The sequence below is a fragment of the Xenopus laevis genome, chromosome 2S, assembly GCF_017654675.1.
Source record: "Xenopus laevis strain J_2021 chromosome 2S, Xenopus_laevis_v10.1, whole genome shotgun sequence".
NCBI lineage: Eukaryota > Metazoa > Chordata > Amphibia > Anura > Pipidae > Xenopus > Xenopus laevis.
The window spans coordinates 57,137,505-57,153,608 of record NC_054374.1 but is presented as its reverse complement, the minus strand read 5'-3'; the positions used below and the strand labels follow the sequence as shown (position 1 = coordinate 57,153,608).

General features: G+C 37.1%; 1 protein-coding gene across 2 annotated transcripts in view; it reads left to right on the top strand.

Moving 5' to 3' along the window:
- Positions 1-7,810, top strand: part of mybph.S (myosin binding protein H S homeolog) — a 54,983-nt gene extending 47,173 nt beyond the window's left edge. For both annotated transcript variants that reach the window (XM_018248146.2, NM_001089180.1), the window contains exons 10-11: positions 6,726-6,754; positions 7,692-7,810. In XM_018248146.2, the coding sequence (XP_018103635.1) occupies positions 6,726-6,736 (11 nt within the window). In that variant the 3' untranslated portion in view covers positions 6,737-6,754; positions 7,692-7,810. The remainder of the gene's footprint in view (positions 1-6,725; positions 6,755-7,691) is intronic.
- Positions 7,811-16,104: the final 8,294 nt, after the last annotated feature.

Genomic DNA, 16,104 nt, shown 5'->3' with positions numbered 1-16,104 from the left:
CCACAACAATAAAAGTATATAATAGGCCTTACCCTGGAAGCATTAAAGGGATGTAATTCTAACTATTATAATTTGTGTAATTAAAGTGAGAAAGTAAGCAACTATCCAACACAATTATTTTCAGGATTTTTTTATGTTAAATCTGATTACAAATGAAAACAGTACTTGTGTATCTCATTCTGCACTACTGGTTATGTAACTTGACAGTGCCTCACATAATCAAAGGCAGACGAGGTTAGACCATTTGACTCTTACCTATGTTATAACACTCAAAACATGCTTGCTAAGTATACAGTAGTTGATAACTTGGTGTCAAAGCAACATCTAAAACCTACATGTACTGTAACTATTTCCTTATATTAAGAATAGCAATAATTATTAAATGCATGAAATCCCAAATTTCTGTCATAGTTGTGTGGCTTCTCCTGAAAATGATAAATGAAACAAGAGGTTTAAACATGTAATAAAATAATTGTACATAATCTGGAAGTCTGGAGGTCATGGTTAGAGAATAATACATTCATCTTGAGAGAAGGCTACATAATACACGTTACCAAAATTGAATTACAAAATATTTTGAACATAGCCTAGTTGGCTTAAACAATGGTGTATATTTCTTTTAGTTAAATATTTGCAATAATGTTTATTAATAAATAATCTAATAATTTGCTTGACAATGATATGTATGTTACATACATATACCCCAACCCCAAATATGGGGTTCCAATGTTCCAATGTTAAAATGAAAAAAATAAGCATCATCATAACTCGGCAGTAATATATATTACTGTCTGCTCACTAAAGTTGCAGAAACAATGCCAAAATAAGGAGTTGTCACGCTTCCCCATTGCGCCCTAGGTACATGCCTCTCTGTCTACCCTTAGTTCTGACACTAATAAACTCCAGTGAATCAGTGCTCTCCAAAGGGCTAGATTTTTGTGAAATAAAATGGAACAATTCTTTTTATGTTTTACCAAACAATGATATTAATGCAGTGGATCTCCTTGATTTAATCATCGGGGTAACCCATACCTAATTTGTAATTGTTTCTTTATTATTCTAAATAATAACTGGAAAAAAATATTTCCCAAGACAGTATTCTGAATATCTTGAATTTTAAATGTGTTAGACAGTTTTTACTGCTAAGAAATGCTAATAATATGAAACATTTTTATATATAGTACAGGAATAGAGTTCACTTTGCTGAGGTTAGCATGAGCGTCTGTGATTTATGTCTCCTTATGCTTTTTTAGCACCTTCAAATACTCAGATTTCATTGGTACAGCAGCTGAGTTGTGTTTAGCTTGAAATATTTTGCTGATCATTTTTCCATATGCTTTATTTAAATTACAAGTCTGTACAACTGTTCCTAGCATGAAAGGAAAACACAGTTCAAGGATGACATGCCTTTACATGCATAAAAATGTGAAGAGGTGTCATTTTAAACTGTGCAAACACTGGAAAAATTGGAAGCCACTTATATTCTTAATGGAACTGCATTAGGCAATCCATTGTGCAAAACAACCAAGTGGCCCTTGTAGATAATAAACATAGTTGTAGCAAGCAACATAAGCAATGCCAGTAAGGCTTTGAGCTTAAAAAAAATGGGTATGGATTTTCTCCCTGAAGTGGTTGTACTAGCAGATACATTAGCTTCAAGAAGGCACTGACAGGTTTTTAAGCAAGTGAGAAAATAGAGGGTTACTAAAAATACCTCTTAACAACAAATTTAATTCTGGGACTGATTTGATTTTGGAGTAAAGTAGGAATATTTTTAATTTATTAATGAAATGAAAGTCTACAGTGGTAGTTCTAAAGCAATGGGTCTTGTGTGTAATAGGACTTGCTTGTTTCAACCATTATCTCAATAGTTTCTTCAGTTCAACTTACTGGTATGGAACTCCTGGGCATTTGAAAGTGGCATTTCATCCAAAACCAATTTTTTGCACTGTAAATGAAACAAGGAATTCTTGGCAAACTACCAATATACATTAATTGAAAATGTTCAATTTCTGTAAAGTCATTCAGCAACATATTTGATATTTAAAGCAATATCTATCTGGTTATATCCTCTGAACTCCTGGCTCTGACTTCTAAAACAATGATAAAATGTGGCTGATTAAGAAGAGGAGAACTGACTCCTGATACATGCATCCCATGTATTGAGGAATCCTAATATGATTGACACCTTGCAAACTATCAAAATGGTCACCTTGTTATAGCCACATCCTGCTAGACAATTAGAGTTACAAATCAGTGTTACAAATCTAAAATGGTTAAAAGGGTAGAAAATCTACAACAGGAGTGCCCATATGTTACTAATGTGAGGTCTACTTTTAGTGATGTTGTCCAATTCTGATCTACATTCATAAAATCATTAGCATGCTCTTCCATGGAAAATATTACTTAAATATTATATTGATTTATGAGTGAATTTATATTGTTATATTTAACAAACCACTATTTCTTATGTAACCTTAACATAATTAATATCTGACTAAAAAGAATAAAACAGGTGGGTGATTTAGACAAGCTGTTTGTTGACAATGTCTTGAGATCTACTGATCACCAGCAAAAGGTCGACTGGTAGATCCCGATCTACCTTTTGGGCACCCCTGATCTACAACCACAAATATTTTTTCTATTTTTAGCAGCTTTTTCGTTAAGGACCAGATATATAAAGGAATACTTATTCGCTATATTTCAGTTCTAAAAATCATGACATTTTGGTAACGCTCCCAATCTAGCTTGGCCAGGCATTAATTTGTCTGATCGCAAATCCAGTTAAACCTTATTGTTACATTCCCTTTATGTTCTTCCTCATTTTAAACTATTTTTTGCAGTCCCACCAATATATAATGCATGATGTATTTCTCTGATTTTACATATTTTTGTAATTTACACCATTTTTTTCTGGTCCCCTGAAAAATTAAAACTAGGGGTTCTACTGCAGGAGAAAACATACAACATGCAAACCTGAGAAAAATGTAAATAAAATACGTTATACATATTTCCTTATGGGGGGGAAGCAGGTTTTTTTTTTTACTAGTGCCGCCATCTTCTTGCACTTCTTCTTCCCTGTGAGTGAATGCGTGGTAGAGTAAAAAACTGAACTTTAAGCAAAAAAGTCACCTTTGTCACTCCACTGTGCATGTGTCAGCTCAGGGTCTTGAAGAATAAAGATGTGGAAGAAGATTATCTCTCTGTTCCTGTGGTGCTCCTACAGAAATAACTCTGGTCCACTGCAGTTTTTAGCATTCAGGAGCACCAGGCTTGAGTATCAGGTAAACTAAAGATGCTTATATTTCAAACCCCCAATGATTTCACCTTTCCTTCTCCTTTAAAAGCATGGAAAGTCACACTTAGTTACAGCTTCACATCAAAGATGTTTAAGTCATACATAGATAGTTAAAATGTCTTATACTGCCCGGCATAACATCTTTACTTAAACCTGATGTTGACTGGTTCCTGTGACAAAATTTTTCTTATGATTTCTGGCTGTTCATCCTTTTTGACCTGGCTGTCATCCTTTTAATTTCATTTGATACCTCTCAGCCCCATAAATGATGGCAGTGTCAAGGTGTTAACATTATACCCTAGCAAAGCAGATCCTGTTACAACTTACCATGAACCGTTTTTGTGCATCAGCACAAGCCATATACAGTTATAGTAGGATCCAGCTATGCTCAGCATAAGATGCTACTTTTTATTACTCATCTTTCTATTCAGGCTTCTCCTTTATATATTTCAGTTTCTTTATTCAAATTCATGTATGGTTGAAATTGCAAACAGGGGAACTGCTGATTAAAAGGTAAATAACTAAAAAATCAAAAACAATTTCATATTTTCTCAGAATATCACTCTCTGCATCATACTAAAAGTTAACTCAAAGGTGAACAACCCCTTTAATCAATGTATACTGCAAGGAACCAAACCGATCACCTTTCTATTTTTATATGAAACATATAAACAAATTGTATAGATGCAAATATATGACTTCATACAAAGGCTTACAATAATTATTCTGCAAGAATACTATACTTAATCATAAGGAAAAAGAAAAAAATGCAAGACCAATAACAGCAAGTTAAAGAACTATCACTTTCATAAATTGATCCACATGACATTGGACTTAATTCAACCCCTAAGTCTGCTTTACTCTGCTGCACTACTGTTTTTTCCCAGACTAGTTTTGTAATGGCTCATTTATTAATCGCAAACACAGTTGCGGTTGATCAACCATAGAAGTACTTGTATCTAAATATGCTCCTTACACTTTGTATAGTTTCTGTGTGTCTGTTTGGATGAATCATAAGCAGTGCACCGTCTGACATAGGGGAAGCCTGGGGCTACTATTGAAGGAGGTCCCACAATGGCCTGTGTCTATATATGCAGTGTACTTGTGCCTTGTGCTTACTGAGCATCAAAGCTGAGTAGTAAGTAATTCAGATTCCCATTATATAGGCATAAAGAAAAAAGTGCATTCTGCATCAGAAATGATTATCAGCCCTGTAGATTTAGCTTCTATGACAGACCTTACTTTCTGCTGCTTTGATTTTAAAAGACTCCTGAATTGGACTGTAATCCTGATCACATAGAGAATGTGCACTGTTGCTGAGCGTGGCCTAACAACAGGGGGGAGCTTTGTTGCTGTGGGTTATTGCTCAGGTGCAAATTTGCCAATTGATTATAAATGAACTCCATGGATCTTTACCAGCTGCTTAAACTTTTGTCCGGTACCATAATGTAACCCCATCTAGGTTACATTATCTAGCATTAGATAATTACCTGTTCTCCATAGGATAGGCCTTTGCAACATGAAAGGGAGAAATTCTTTGTGACTAGATAAAAGAATTGGATGCCGGAAGGTACTTGAACAAAACAAAAAGTAACAGCTTTTATTTTTTTAAAGTGTAAAGCTAGCCATAGATGTAAAAATTTTTAAAAGATCGTTATCGTGTGACCACAATTATCTCAAAATGATTGTTTAAATGTACGATGTTTCCATCAACTAAAAAGACCATTTCAGGCGATATTGCCAGCAAAACGGAAGAGTAGCTGCCTGCTAGGCCCTGCAAACATAGATAGATTGCACTGGGACCGATAAAGATTTTTAAACCTGGCCGATCAATTTTCTGACAGATGTCGGCCGCAAAATCGTAAGATGTACGATCGTTCAAATCCTACTAACCGCACGATAATTTGATGGATTGGTCAGACTGCACTGAAGTCGGTTGTTCACCAAAGAAGAATCATCGCATCTATGGGGACCTTTAATCAGGGTTTTCATATTTGCAGTCCTTTAAAGTGTTTACATACATGGAAAGTAACACAGCTAGTCAGAGCCAGCACCTTGTGTAATCCCTGTGGGCATAGAGTACCAGATTTTATCGATGCACCCTCAGGATCTCTGGACAGTGAACTGGATCCCCACACATTGGATAAGGGAATACAAATAACCTAAATCTCTATTAGTCTGTGATCCCTAAACTATAGTCTTGCCTGAGGGGAGAGCTACTCCCTTTTCCAGATAACCTAAATCTCTATTAGTCTGTGATCCCTAAACTATAGTCTTGCCTGAGGAGAAAGCTACTCCCTTTTATCCCTTGTAGTTGGAGCACAGGCTGCTCTTGCTCTCTAGTTCTGTCTACCTCACTTTCCTAGTTAGTGCTCCTACAGAATCTACCCTGTCCTGACCATATATCATTCACTGTATCCCTGACTTCACCGAGGGCCTCACCACCCTTGGGGGATTTCCTTTACTGGGCTCCCAGCAGCATCCACTCCCTCCTGAAGTGGAAGTCCAAAGGAAGTCCACCCTCTGTCCAACACTATACTGAAACATGGCAGAAAATGGTCATCAGCCTCTGGGCCAATGATACACATCAAACATTATGCCAATAACCCAAACTAGATACATGGGCTTATGCCCAGCAAATAGGAAATAAGGAAGTGTAGGAATCGAAAGACATAGTGGAGCATAAAGTTCTAATGCGCTACTAACTTCTGCAAATCTTTTCCTAATTAACCTAGAAATCCAGCTGGCACAAAATCATTTCCCCAAATCATAAATCTATTTATCTGGTATCTCTGCTACTTCTTCCTAACATTGTTAATCCAAAATTTCTGTGTCCTTTTAATCATTTTTATGGTATAACCCCTTCAGCTACTGGGGAGTGCCATAGTTATAGTGTACCCTGTGTGGGTATAAATATTTATGTAATTTGAATGTTTGGTGTATATATCCATAAAACATAATAATAAACGTATACATATACAGTACTCTCTCAAATGGTTTTGGATAACAAATATCTATTGTGCTTTACATCTGCCTGTTTTCTCAGCTGCTGGTAAAATATTGCTCCAATGATAGCTTTTGCTTTCCACGGCATCTATGGGCAATAAAATGAAGACAACAAATATTTTTGTGTGTGTGTTCTTAAAAAAGTGAAATAATACCAAATATTCGTTCAAAAACTAGGGCAATACTATTTTCATAGTTTTTCACCTTTGTAGTGATGTGAAAGCCTCAAGTTCACTTTTTCCTTGGAAGAACAGGAACCAACAGATATGTGTTTTGATTAACCCAGTGCGTGTTTCTGTGTTCAAGCTGTATACTGTATAACTATTGATTACAATAATTAAAGCATTCTTTAAGTGTGTAAGAAACCTAAAAGTTTTCTTTCATTAATAAATCTGTTCTTTTTTCTCTGTCTCTTTTTCAGTGCCCCAGTAAACAGGATACTAATAAATAGTAAGTGAGAGCAAAAGTGTCCTTGTGTTTGTTTTTTATGGTGTTACTTACTGTCTGTGTTGTCTTGGCTTCTAATCAAGAGCACTGTCTGCAGAAGTAGAAAGCAGGTCATATTCTCTATGATTTCCTGTGTCAACTGTAAATGCATGGTATCTGGAGATGGAGGAAAGAGTACCTGAATTCCTTGCACATTCTATTCTGTAATTTCTAGATATCACTATACTTCTTACTTTCCCCCTCACTATTAACTGTCTATAACTGTGTAGCCACTACATGGGCATGGGCATCAGGTTCCCCTATTCTTACGCATACACAAGATTATGGAATGATGCAAGCTTGCTTTAATAACAATGTCCATAAAATAGCACCTGCCTGCTTGCTGTGATTGTGAATTAGGTTAAAACAAACAATATTTAAATGTATAATTTGTAAGTAATATTTATACAGGTCCCCTATAAGGTTAGGGCTGGATTTACATAGTGGGCGCCCCTAGGCTCACTGCCATTCATCACCCGTGCCCCCCCTTTATTCATGCAAATTTTCATAATCGGGACCTGAGCAATGTGGATTGGGCACAGAAAATTTACAAAATTATTGTATCATTTGTGCATCCCCAGTGTTTTTGGAACCAATGTGGGTGTGGTTGGGAAGCATGCCGCCCCCTAAAATCCTGCCGCCCTAGGCCCAGGCCTTGGTGGCCTCTCCACAAATCCGGGCCTGTATAAGGTGTTTAATGGTTAAAAATTTCCGTTTTTGTCTGTTCTTATACAGTTGTGGCATGTAAAAGCTGTAAGAGTCACACTGTCTACACTCTGTTTGTTTAAGATATTTAGGCATTTGCCAGCATTAATTTGCCAGTAATAATACTATCCCTTTCATGTATCGTATTTTTTTTTAAATCCATACATGTAAAAAACAATTTTCTATTTTCTTTCAGAGAGGAGATTGCTGAATGAAATTAATGAAGACACACAATCTCATACAGTTTTCTCAAAACAAATGATGTCCTGTACTTGTTTTATTTCATATGACTTATAATAAAGGATTTAATTAGCATGTGGTTTGTGTATTGTATACCTCTTCAGATAGTTTTACAATTTAACAAATCCTTTTTTGTCACAAAAACAGAAGGCACTGTTCAAAGACAATATCCAATTCATTTATTTTTCTTCTAAAATCCCTTCTATACAAGTAATGAATATGAGGTTAAGTAATTTAGTCAAACAAATGAAATGTAGACATATAGAAACTTAAAGTGATACTGTCACTAAAAAAACTGCTCTTCAAATTATTAATTTACATTAAAAACACCTATTGTATATATAGATCAATGCACGAGAGACCTCTAGTGGCCAAAAGAGGCAAATAAAAACACCTATAGTATATATAGATCAATGCACGAGAGACCTCTAGTGGCCAAAAGAGGCAAATATAGAAATACAAAATTCATATACTCGTGTATTTAAATGATAAAACCTGAATTTATTATGACATATTAAAATCCATTAACCCCACAAAAGAGCCTAACTCGTTTCATGCTTACACAGCACTTGCTATCCTATGCCTATGATTAAAGGCATACTTTTTTAAAATGCATCAGTTAATAGTGCTGCTACAGCAGAATTCTGCACTGAAAAAAAACATTTCTCAAAAGAGAAAACAGATTTTTTATATTTAATTTTGAAATCTGACATGTGGCTAGACATATTGTGAGTTTTCCAGCTGCCCCAGTCATGAGTGATATCACCCCCCCCCCCAGCAGCCTAAAAACAGAACAATGTGAAGCTAACCAGAAAACAACTCCCTAAGATAACTGGTGACTGCCTGCACACCAATATCACAACTAAAAAAAATACACTTGCTGGTTCAGGAATGAAATTTTATATTGTAGAGTGAATTATTTGCAGTGTAAACAGTGTAATTTAGAAATAAAAACTACACCATAAAAATCATGACAGAATCCCTTTAAGTGCTGGGTAAGCATGAAACAGGTTAGGCTTTTTGTGGGGGTCCAATGAATTTTAATAGGTCATAATATATTGAGCTTTTTAATTAAATGCATGAGTACATTGCATTTCGTGCACAATTCTCCTCCTTACAAATTACTTACGACTCCCCCAGGTTTGAAGAGACCCTATGGGAGGCGGATAAGCAAAAACTGGTATCTAGGCTATATAGGTCACTAATAGTCTGCTTCCAAGCCCCCTTTGACAAGGCTCAACGGAAATGGCAAGAAATACTACCATCATTAGACCCAGATGACTGGGTAGAATCTACAGCAGGCCTCTATGATTTTCTGATCGCAACTAGAGATCGGCTCATCCAGTTTAAATTTATTCACCACTTATACATCACCCCAGTGAGACTTAAAAAAATTGGTAGATCCCCGGATGCAAAGTGCCCTAAGTGTCAACAGCCTGACGCTACTTTTTATCACATGGTCTGGGAATGCCCCCTTGTCTCACGATTCTGGGCTAAAATTGTGAAGCACTTATGTGACCATTTGGCATTCCCGGGCACAACTACGCCAGAGGTGTGTCTACTGGGCATAGTTGAGGGTCTACTCCCTCAAGCTAAATCCAGAATATGTGTTAAAACAATTCTATTCTATGCTAAGAAAGCGCTGATAATGAAATGGCTGTCCCCGCATCCACCCACAATACAACATTGCTTCTCTCTTATTAGCAAAAACCTGGTTAATATAAAGCTGACTTATGAAAGTAGAGGATGTCCCGATAAGTTTGAGAAAATTTGGACCCCATGGTTAGAGGCGCACCCAGAACATGAGCCGCAGATTCCCCACCTACATACCCAAGTTACCCCCACCGCATAGGTACTAAGACGTGTACTGTATAAATACACTGTTGTTAAAGATGTACTGAAAGGAAACTAATGCAGACTGTATTGTATGATTGATTGTAACTTTATTGTTTGTTGTTCTTCTTTCAACTCCTCCCCCCTCCCCAACCCCTTTTCCCCTCTAAAACGAATAAAGCATTCTTTCAAAAAAAAAAAATGCATGAGTACATGAATTTTGTATTTCTACATTAAAAATGACCTATATATTATGTTGATCGTTTTTCACTGACAGGTCTGTTTTGTAATTGTTCCTAAGAAGTTCCTAAACCAACCTGACTGTCCTTTCTCAGCCTGTCAATTGTAGTTTTTTATGCTAACAGACTACTGCTGTACAAATATGGCAACCCCCTCATAAAAGAACATGGGGGATCAGATGTAAAAGCATTGGACAATACTTTTATGGCAAAATTATAAATAGCACGCAAACACAATGTTATGACAGATGCAAACATCTTTAATTGGTGTCACTATCTCTCTAGGGGGGGATCATTTATCAAACAGTGAAGTCAGAGATCGCCACAGTCCTCTAAAGCGAATTTCCGCCACTCTCCATTCATTTCTATGGGATTTTTAAAAGAGTATTTTTTTAAATGCGTTAAAGTTCACACGTTTTATTTTTTGGTGTTTGTTTTTTTCAACATTTGGGTTTTACAGGTTCTCAGTTTTTTTTAATGGAATAAATGGAATTTCTTCAATTTAAATAAATCAGCTCCATCTTGAATAAAACTGTCAAAAAAAATTACATGTTAGTATCCATTAATAAATATTGCTACAAAAAACAGTTTAGAGTCTATGCTTTGTGGCATAACATCACCTTCTCTATCAAGTTTTTCTATTTGTTGTAATTCCATCTGTTGCAAACTGGATGCAATCTGCTTATCATTAAAGGAATGTCTTTTCATGGGGGTATGTGGGTTTTTTTTCTTCTGGGTCAAACACAGAAATAGAGCATTTGAGTTCCCCAATTCTGACTCTTAATGGATGGTTTGTTTGTCCTACAACAGCATATTAAAGCATATATTATAGAGTCAGAATTAAAGGTGAAATACTGATTAATCTCAATTTTGTCACCTTTCTAAGGTTGGTCCCTCTCAACGGAGCAAGTCAAAGTCAAAAACGTTCTCAATAGACTGTGTAAAATAAAAAATATTTTTAATACATCATATCTTTTTAACTCTTAGTCAGTGCCTTGAAGGGAGGCACAAAGGACATAACCATAAAGGTCAAAAGCATATGACCCCCCCCAAGTTTTATCTATCTATATATATATATATATATATATATATATATATATATATATATATATATATATATATATATATATATATAGAATTGTCTGTGGTGTCCGCACTCCTTAGCTTGTGAACTCGAGGTGCACGATCAATAAATCATACATAGAGGTTGGAAGGATCAGCACACTCCATTTTGCGATGAAAAAACAACTAGACAGTTGAAAGAAAGGATAAATATGCACAGGGCAAGCATCAGGGCAGCTCTGGATACGGAGAGAAAGGTTGAACCAGGTAAACAGGATATTGCCCAGCAACCAGTGGCCAAACACTGGAAAGAAGCTAGACATGATCCATCAGCATTCAAGTGTATGTCAATCGACCAGATTGTGAGACCACCAAGAGGTGGCGATATTGATAATTTATTGCTAAAACGAGAAGCATTTTGGATACACGAGTTGGATTGTGTATCTCCCAAAGGACTCAATGGGCAACTCCAGCTAAACTGTTTCCTAACCTAATGATTTGCAACAAATGTATGCCAAGTGCCAAGTTGTAACAGTATCTTTTCCATTTTTTAGGTAATTGTAACAATTTAATACTACTATGATTGATGTGACTAGTCTCCACTACTTGTAAGTAATATGTTTCAATTTTTTCAAGGGATTTGCTATGTGACTGGGTGTTATGTTACAATATATGGAGATAAGAGCCTCTGGAGAGGCACAACACTGACACCGTGTGGTCAAAAGTTGAAATGGCACATATGAGCACAGAAAAGAAAGATTTTTTTTTGAAACTACTGACAGTATATGGACATGTGACGTCATGAGGGCGCCAAATTCACTTAGGGGGGTGGGTATATAAATCACTGTATGTATCTTGCACACCATCCTTGATAAAGGTTCCCAGGCGGAACCGAAACGTTGGAGTTATGTGTGTTTAATAAAAAAACACTTTTTTTCATCGCAAAATGGAGTGTGCTGATCCTTCCAACCTCTATATATATATATATATATATATATATATATATATATATATATATATATATATATATATATCCCCTAATGTGGGCTGAAATGTTGGATATACAGTGATTTTTCAGTAAAACACTTTTGATTCAAAAGATAACAGTATGCTGGTCCAACTTGAAAATAAACATGGAAATCTTAACCAAGCACCCGTGGATATGCTATTGAGGGCACTTTGAACTCCTTATACAGGTATAGGATCAGTTATCTGGAAACCCGTTATCCAGAAAGTTCGAATTACAGAAAGGCCATCTCCCATAAACCCCATTATAATCAAATAATCCAAATTTTTAAAAATGATTTCCTTTTTTTTCTATAATAATAAAACTGTACAATGTACTTGATCCAAACTAAGATATAATTAACCCTTATTGGAGGCAAAACCAGCCTATTGGGTTTATTTAATGTTTACATTATTTTTTAGTAGACTTAAGGTATGAAGATCCAATCATATACGTAGCATAACAAAATATTATGCAATTTGTTCAGCACAGCATTTTGGAACCTGGAGTCTTCCTGAAGCAGTATGATGAAACAAGAGTTAAAAAATTATTTGATACATGGGAGAGCTATATTACTACGCTACCAAATGAAAAACAACATGAATTGGCTCCATTGCTTCCAAGGAACTTCATGGTACACAAAGAGAAGAATTCTTCAAGATCCCCCAATAGTATTACAATAGTTCATACTTGAAGGGGCAGATTTATCAAAGGTCGAAGTAGACAATCTACCCGAACTGCCTTCCCCCTGCCCTCCGCGGCAAAAATGAAAATCGTCTGCAGCAATGCACTCGTGGTGCTTCATTTTCCGAAGTCGCCAGAAGTTGCGGAAACTTTGGGGCGAGTTCGGAAATCAAAGAGCCACGAGTGCATTGCCGCAGGGGCAGCTCAACCAGAGAAACCTGTCCTTTAATAAAGACTCCTTACTGATACCATTTAATGATGAGAAAATGAGAGAAATATTGAAAAATAGATTTAGAGGTGTATAGATGTGTAGCAAAGTTTGTAATAGCCAATCCATTGTATGCATTTTAACATACATAAAATGTAATATCTAATATGTTGGGTGTACATCACTACTCATCAATTCTAACACCATATAAAAGCCCAGCATATCGTGAACTTCGTTGTTTTCTTTTGGTGATAGAAGGATTTATTATATATTTGAAAATCAAAATTAATAACACACCGCAGTAACATTTATGCTGTAATATGGCAGGTTCCTACAGAGTAAGGACAGGATGTCTCTTACAAAAAAAATGGCTTTTACAGCAACAGGTCGAAAAACAAAGGCAGTTTTCTTTTGTAAACAGGTCTTAACAGCAAAAATAGCTTTCAGCTGCAATAACAGTTCAGAGGCATCACAATGGCAGCAACCTTGCAGACCTTTGCACAGGCCACAGTGTGTTTAGGAACATAGATTTCTGAGTTGGGTTCACAGACACCTCTGTTTCTCTCAGCTCTCCTGTAGACTGACTAGCCAGACTTTAGGGCCTCTTGATTAGCCAGCTGAGGCTAATCAGGCCCAGCTGGTCAGTCTGTAGCATTTAGGGCAGGACTACACGGCCGATTCCGTCAAGCAAAATTGCAGGCATCACGTCGGATGCGACGGAAAGAAGGTAATAATTAAATTTTCGCATCGTGTCGCATTGTTGATGCGACGCAACACGACTGTCGGATGCAGACGCTGCACACTGCATCCCCTAGTGGGGAGAGCTTTCTGCTCACAATCAGTAAGATGGATGCCTGGGGTGGGGAGTCAAATTTATTTAGTGCTTTGCCAATCTTGGTTGCGTGCAAGTTGATTAAACCCCATTGATCCCCATTTTTATGCTACAGTCCAGGAAAAGAAAATCTCTGTATGTATGATATGATTTTTACTTATTCCATCCCAGACATGGTGACTTGCATAAGCAAAGTTACAGTTAAATAAGTTAAGTCCATCAAGTTCAACCCCTTCAAATGAAACACAGCATCCATACACAAACACACACATACACAAGGCATATCTCCCAACTGTCCTGTTTTTTTGCAGGACAATTCTGATTTTGACAGCTCGGCCCGCAGTCGTGGGTTTGTTACTGAAAAGTTCAGCGTTTTGATCTCCTGCACTGACGCCAGAAAACTATACATTTCTGAAACAATTAAAGAGGCTTTTGGCAGAGAGCACAGAACTCCAACCAGCTGCACTTTTGTAACAATTTAAAATAAGCAAAGATACAAAGGTAACTATTTAAGATAAACAAGTCTCTTGGGAGAACGGAGACTTAATGGCCAATTTCACCTTCATTATAACACATAAAACATTGCCTTAAACTCCCAGAAATGGTTTCAAACTTTCATAACCTGGCAGATTTTTTTAAATGGTAAAAGATAATTAGGGGGTCTTGGGATGAATTTTAGGGCTCGTACTGACAAGTGCTCTTCCCTGCACTCCTGTGTTCAGTTTAAATGCTGGATGGATTTTAGATGTCAGTCAAGTATGACTGGACCAAGTCTACTCTACCCTCTGCTCAGAACACAAGTTGCCTGTCAGTACTGAGCCTAATTAAAAGACCAGTAACCTAAAAAATAAGTTTTTACTTAACGAAAAAAACCCATGCAGGTAGTTTTAACTTTAAATGCGCAAAGTCTTTTTAAGAAATTACTTACCGATTCTCTGCTTGCGCTCCTTGCGTTTGATTTCTCCTCCCTGCCTTCTATAGGAGAAATCGAGAGAGTGAGTATAGCCCAAAAGACCAATGATGCCATGATGCTTTTACAAAAGCTTTCAACTGAAAAAATATTTTGAGGGACAAATTGGACAAAAGGAATTTGTAAATGGTACATCAGTTTCAGAAAAGTGGGCTAAAAATAGCAATTTAACCCTTTCCCTGCCAGCCGATTTGTCCTAAATGCGGACATCTACTGCCAAGCAGTTTTTAGACATTTTGTACTCTTTCACTTTAAGGGCATTTCCTGGGGGGGGGGACTTCCACCCTGCAGCATCTTATTTCCATTATACTATTAAGTATCAAGACAAATCACCCCAAATATGAAAGTCTGGGGTCCTCTGAACAGTTTGATGCCCAATATGTATAGGTTTAGCTGAACACGTGGCATATAGGGGCCCCAAAATGTAGACCCCCCATATGGTCGGTCATTTCAGGTACTGCAAAATCAACACATTTACATAGTTTTGGGGGTGGGGGGTGGGCAAAGGTAGAAAAAAGGACGTTCACCCCGGAAAACCATACATTTTCGGAAAGTACACTTTGCACTGAATCCAAATTGGGGATGCATGTCTTTCTACTGCAAAGCACCAATTATTATTATTATTAACATGTATTTATATAGCGCCAACATATTGCGTAGCACTGTAAAGTAAATGTGATTATACAACTAAATCACATGAATTATATACATAGAACATATGGAGTTACATACATCACAATCAATAAAGGTACAAAAAGGTGAGGACGGCCCTATGCATAGGCATACACTCTAAAGGGAAGGGAGTAATACACAAGGTGTGGGAGTGGGCAAGATCGAATTAAGTGGGTGAGAAATGTGGTACTGTATGTGGGGTTGCGTTTGGTAGTTAAGCAGAGTGAGGGTAGGCTTCTCGAAAGAAGTGCGTTTTAATAGATTTCTTGAAAGCAGAAAGGTTGGGAGAAAGTCGGACAGACAGTTCCAGAGGAGGGGTGCAGCCCTTGCAAAGTCTTGAATGCGAGCATGTGAGGAGGTAATGAGAGAAGAGTTGAGTAGCAGGTCAGTAGAGGAGCGTAGTAAGCGGTTGGGTAAGTATATAGAGATGAGTTCAGAGATGTAGGGTGGGGCAGAGTTATGAAGTTCTTTTAAAGTCAGTGTCATTAATTTGAATTTAATTCTGAAAGGTAACGGAAGCCAGTGCAGGGATTGACAGAATGGCGAGGCAGAGGAGGAGCGGTTGCTGAGGTATATGAGCCTCGCAGCAGTGTTCATTATGGACAGTCTCTGGAGGGGAAGGCCAATTAAAAGAGAGTTAGAGTAGACTAGATGTGATATGATGAGAGAGTGGATAAGAATTCTGGCAGCATCTTGATTGATAAATGATCATATTTTGGATATGTTCCTTAGGTGGAAGTGACATGATTTAATAAGTGACTGGATATGAGGAGTGAATGACAGGGCAGAATCTAGGATAACCCCAAGGCACCGGGCCTGGGGAGAGGGGATGATAGTGGAATTGTTAACTATGATGGATACGT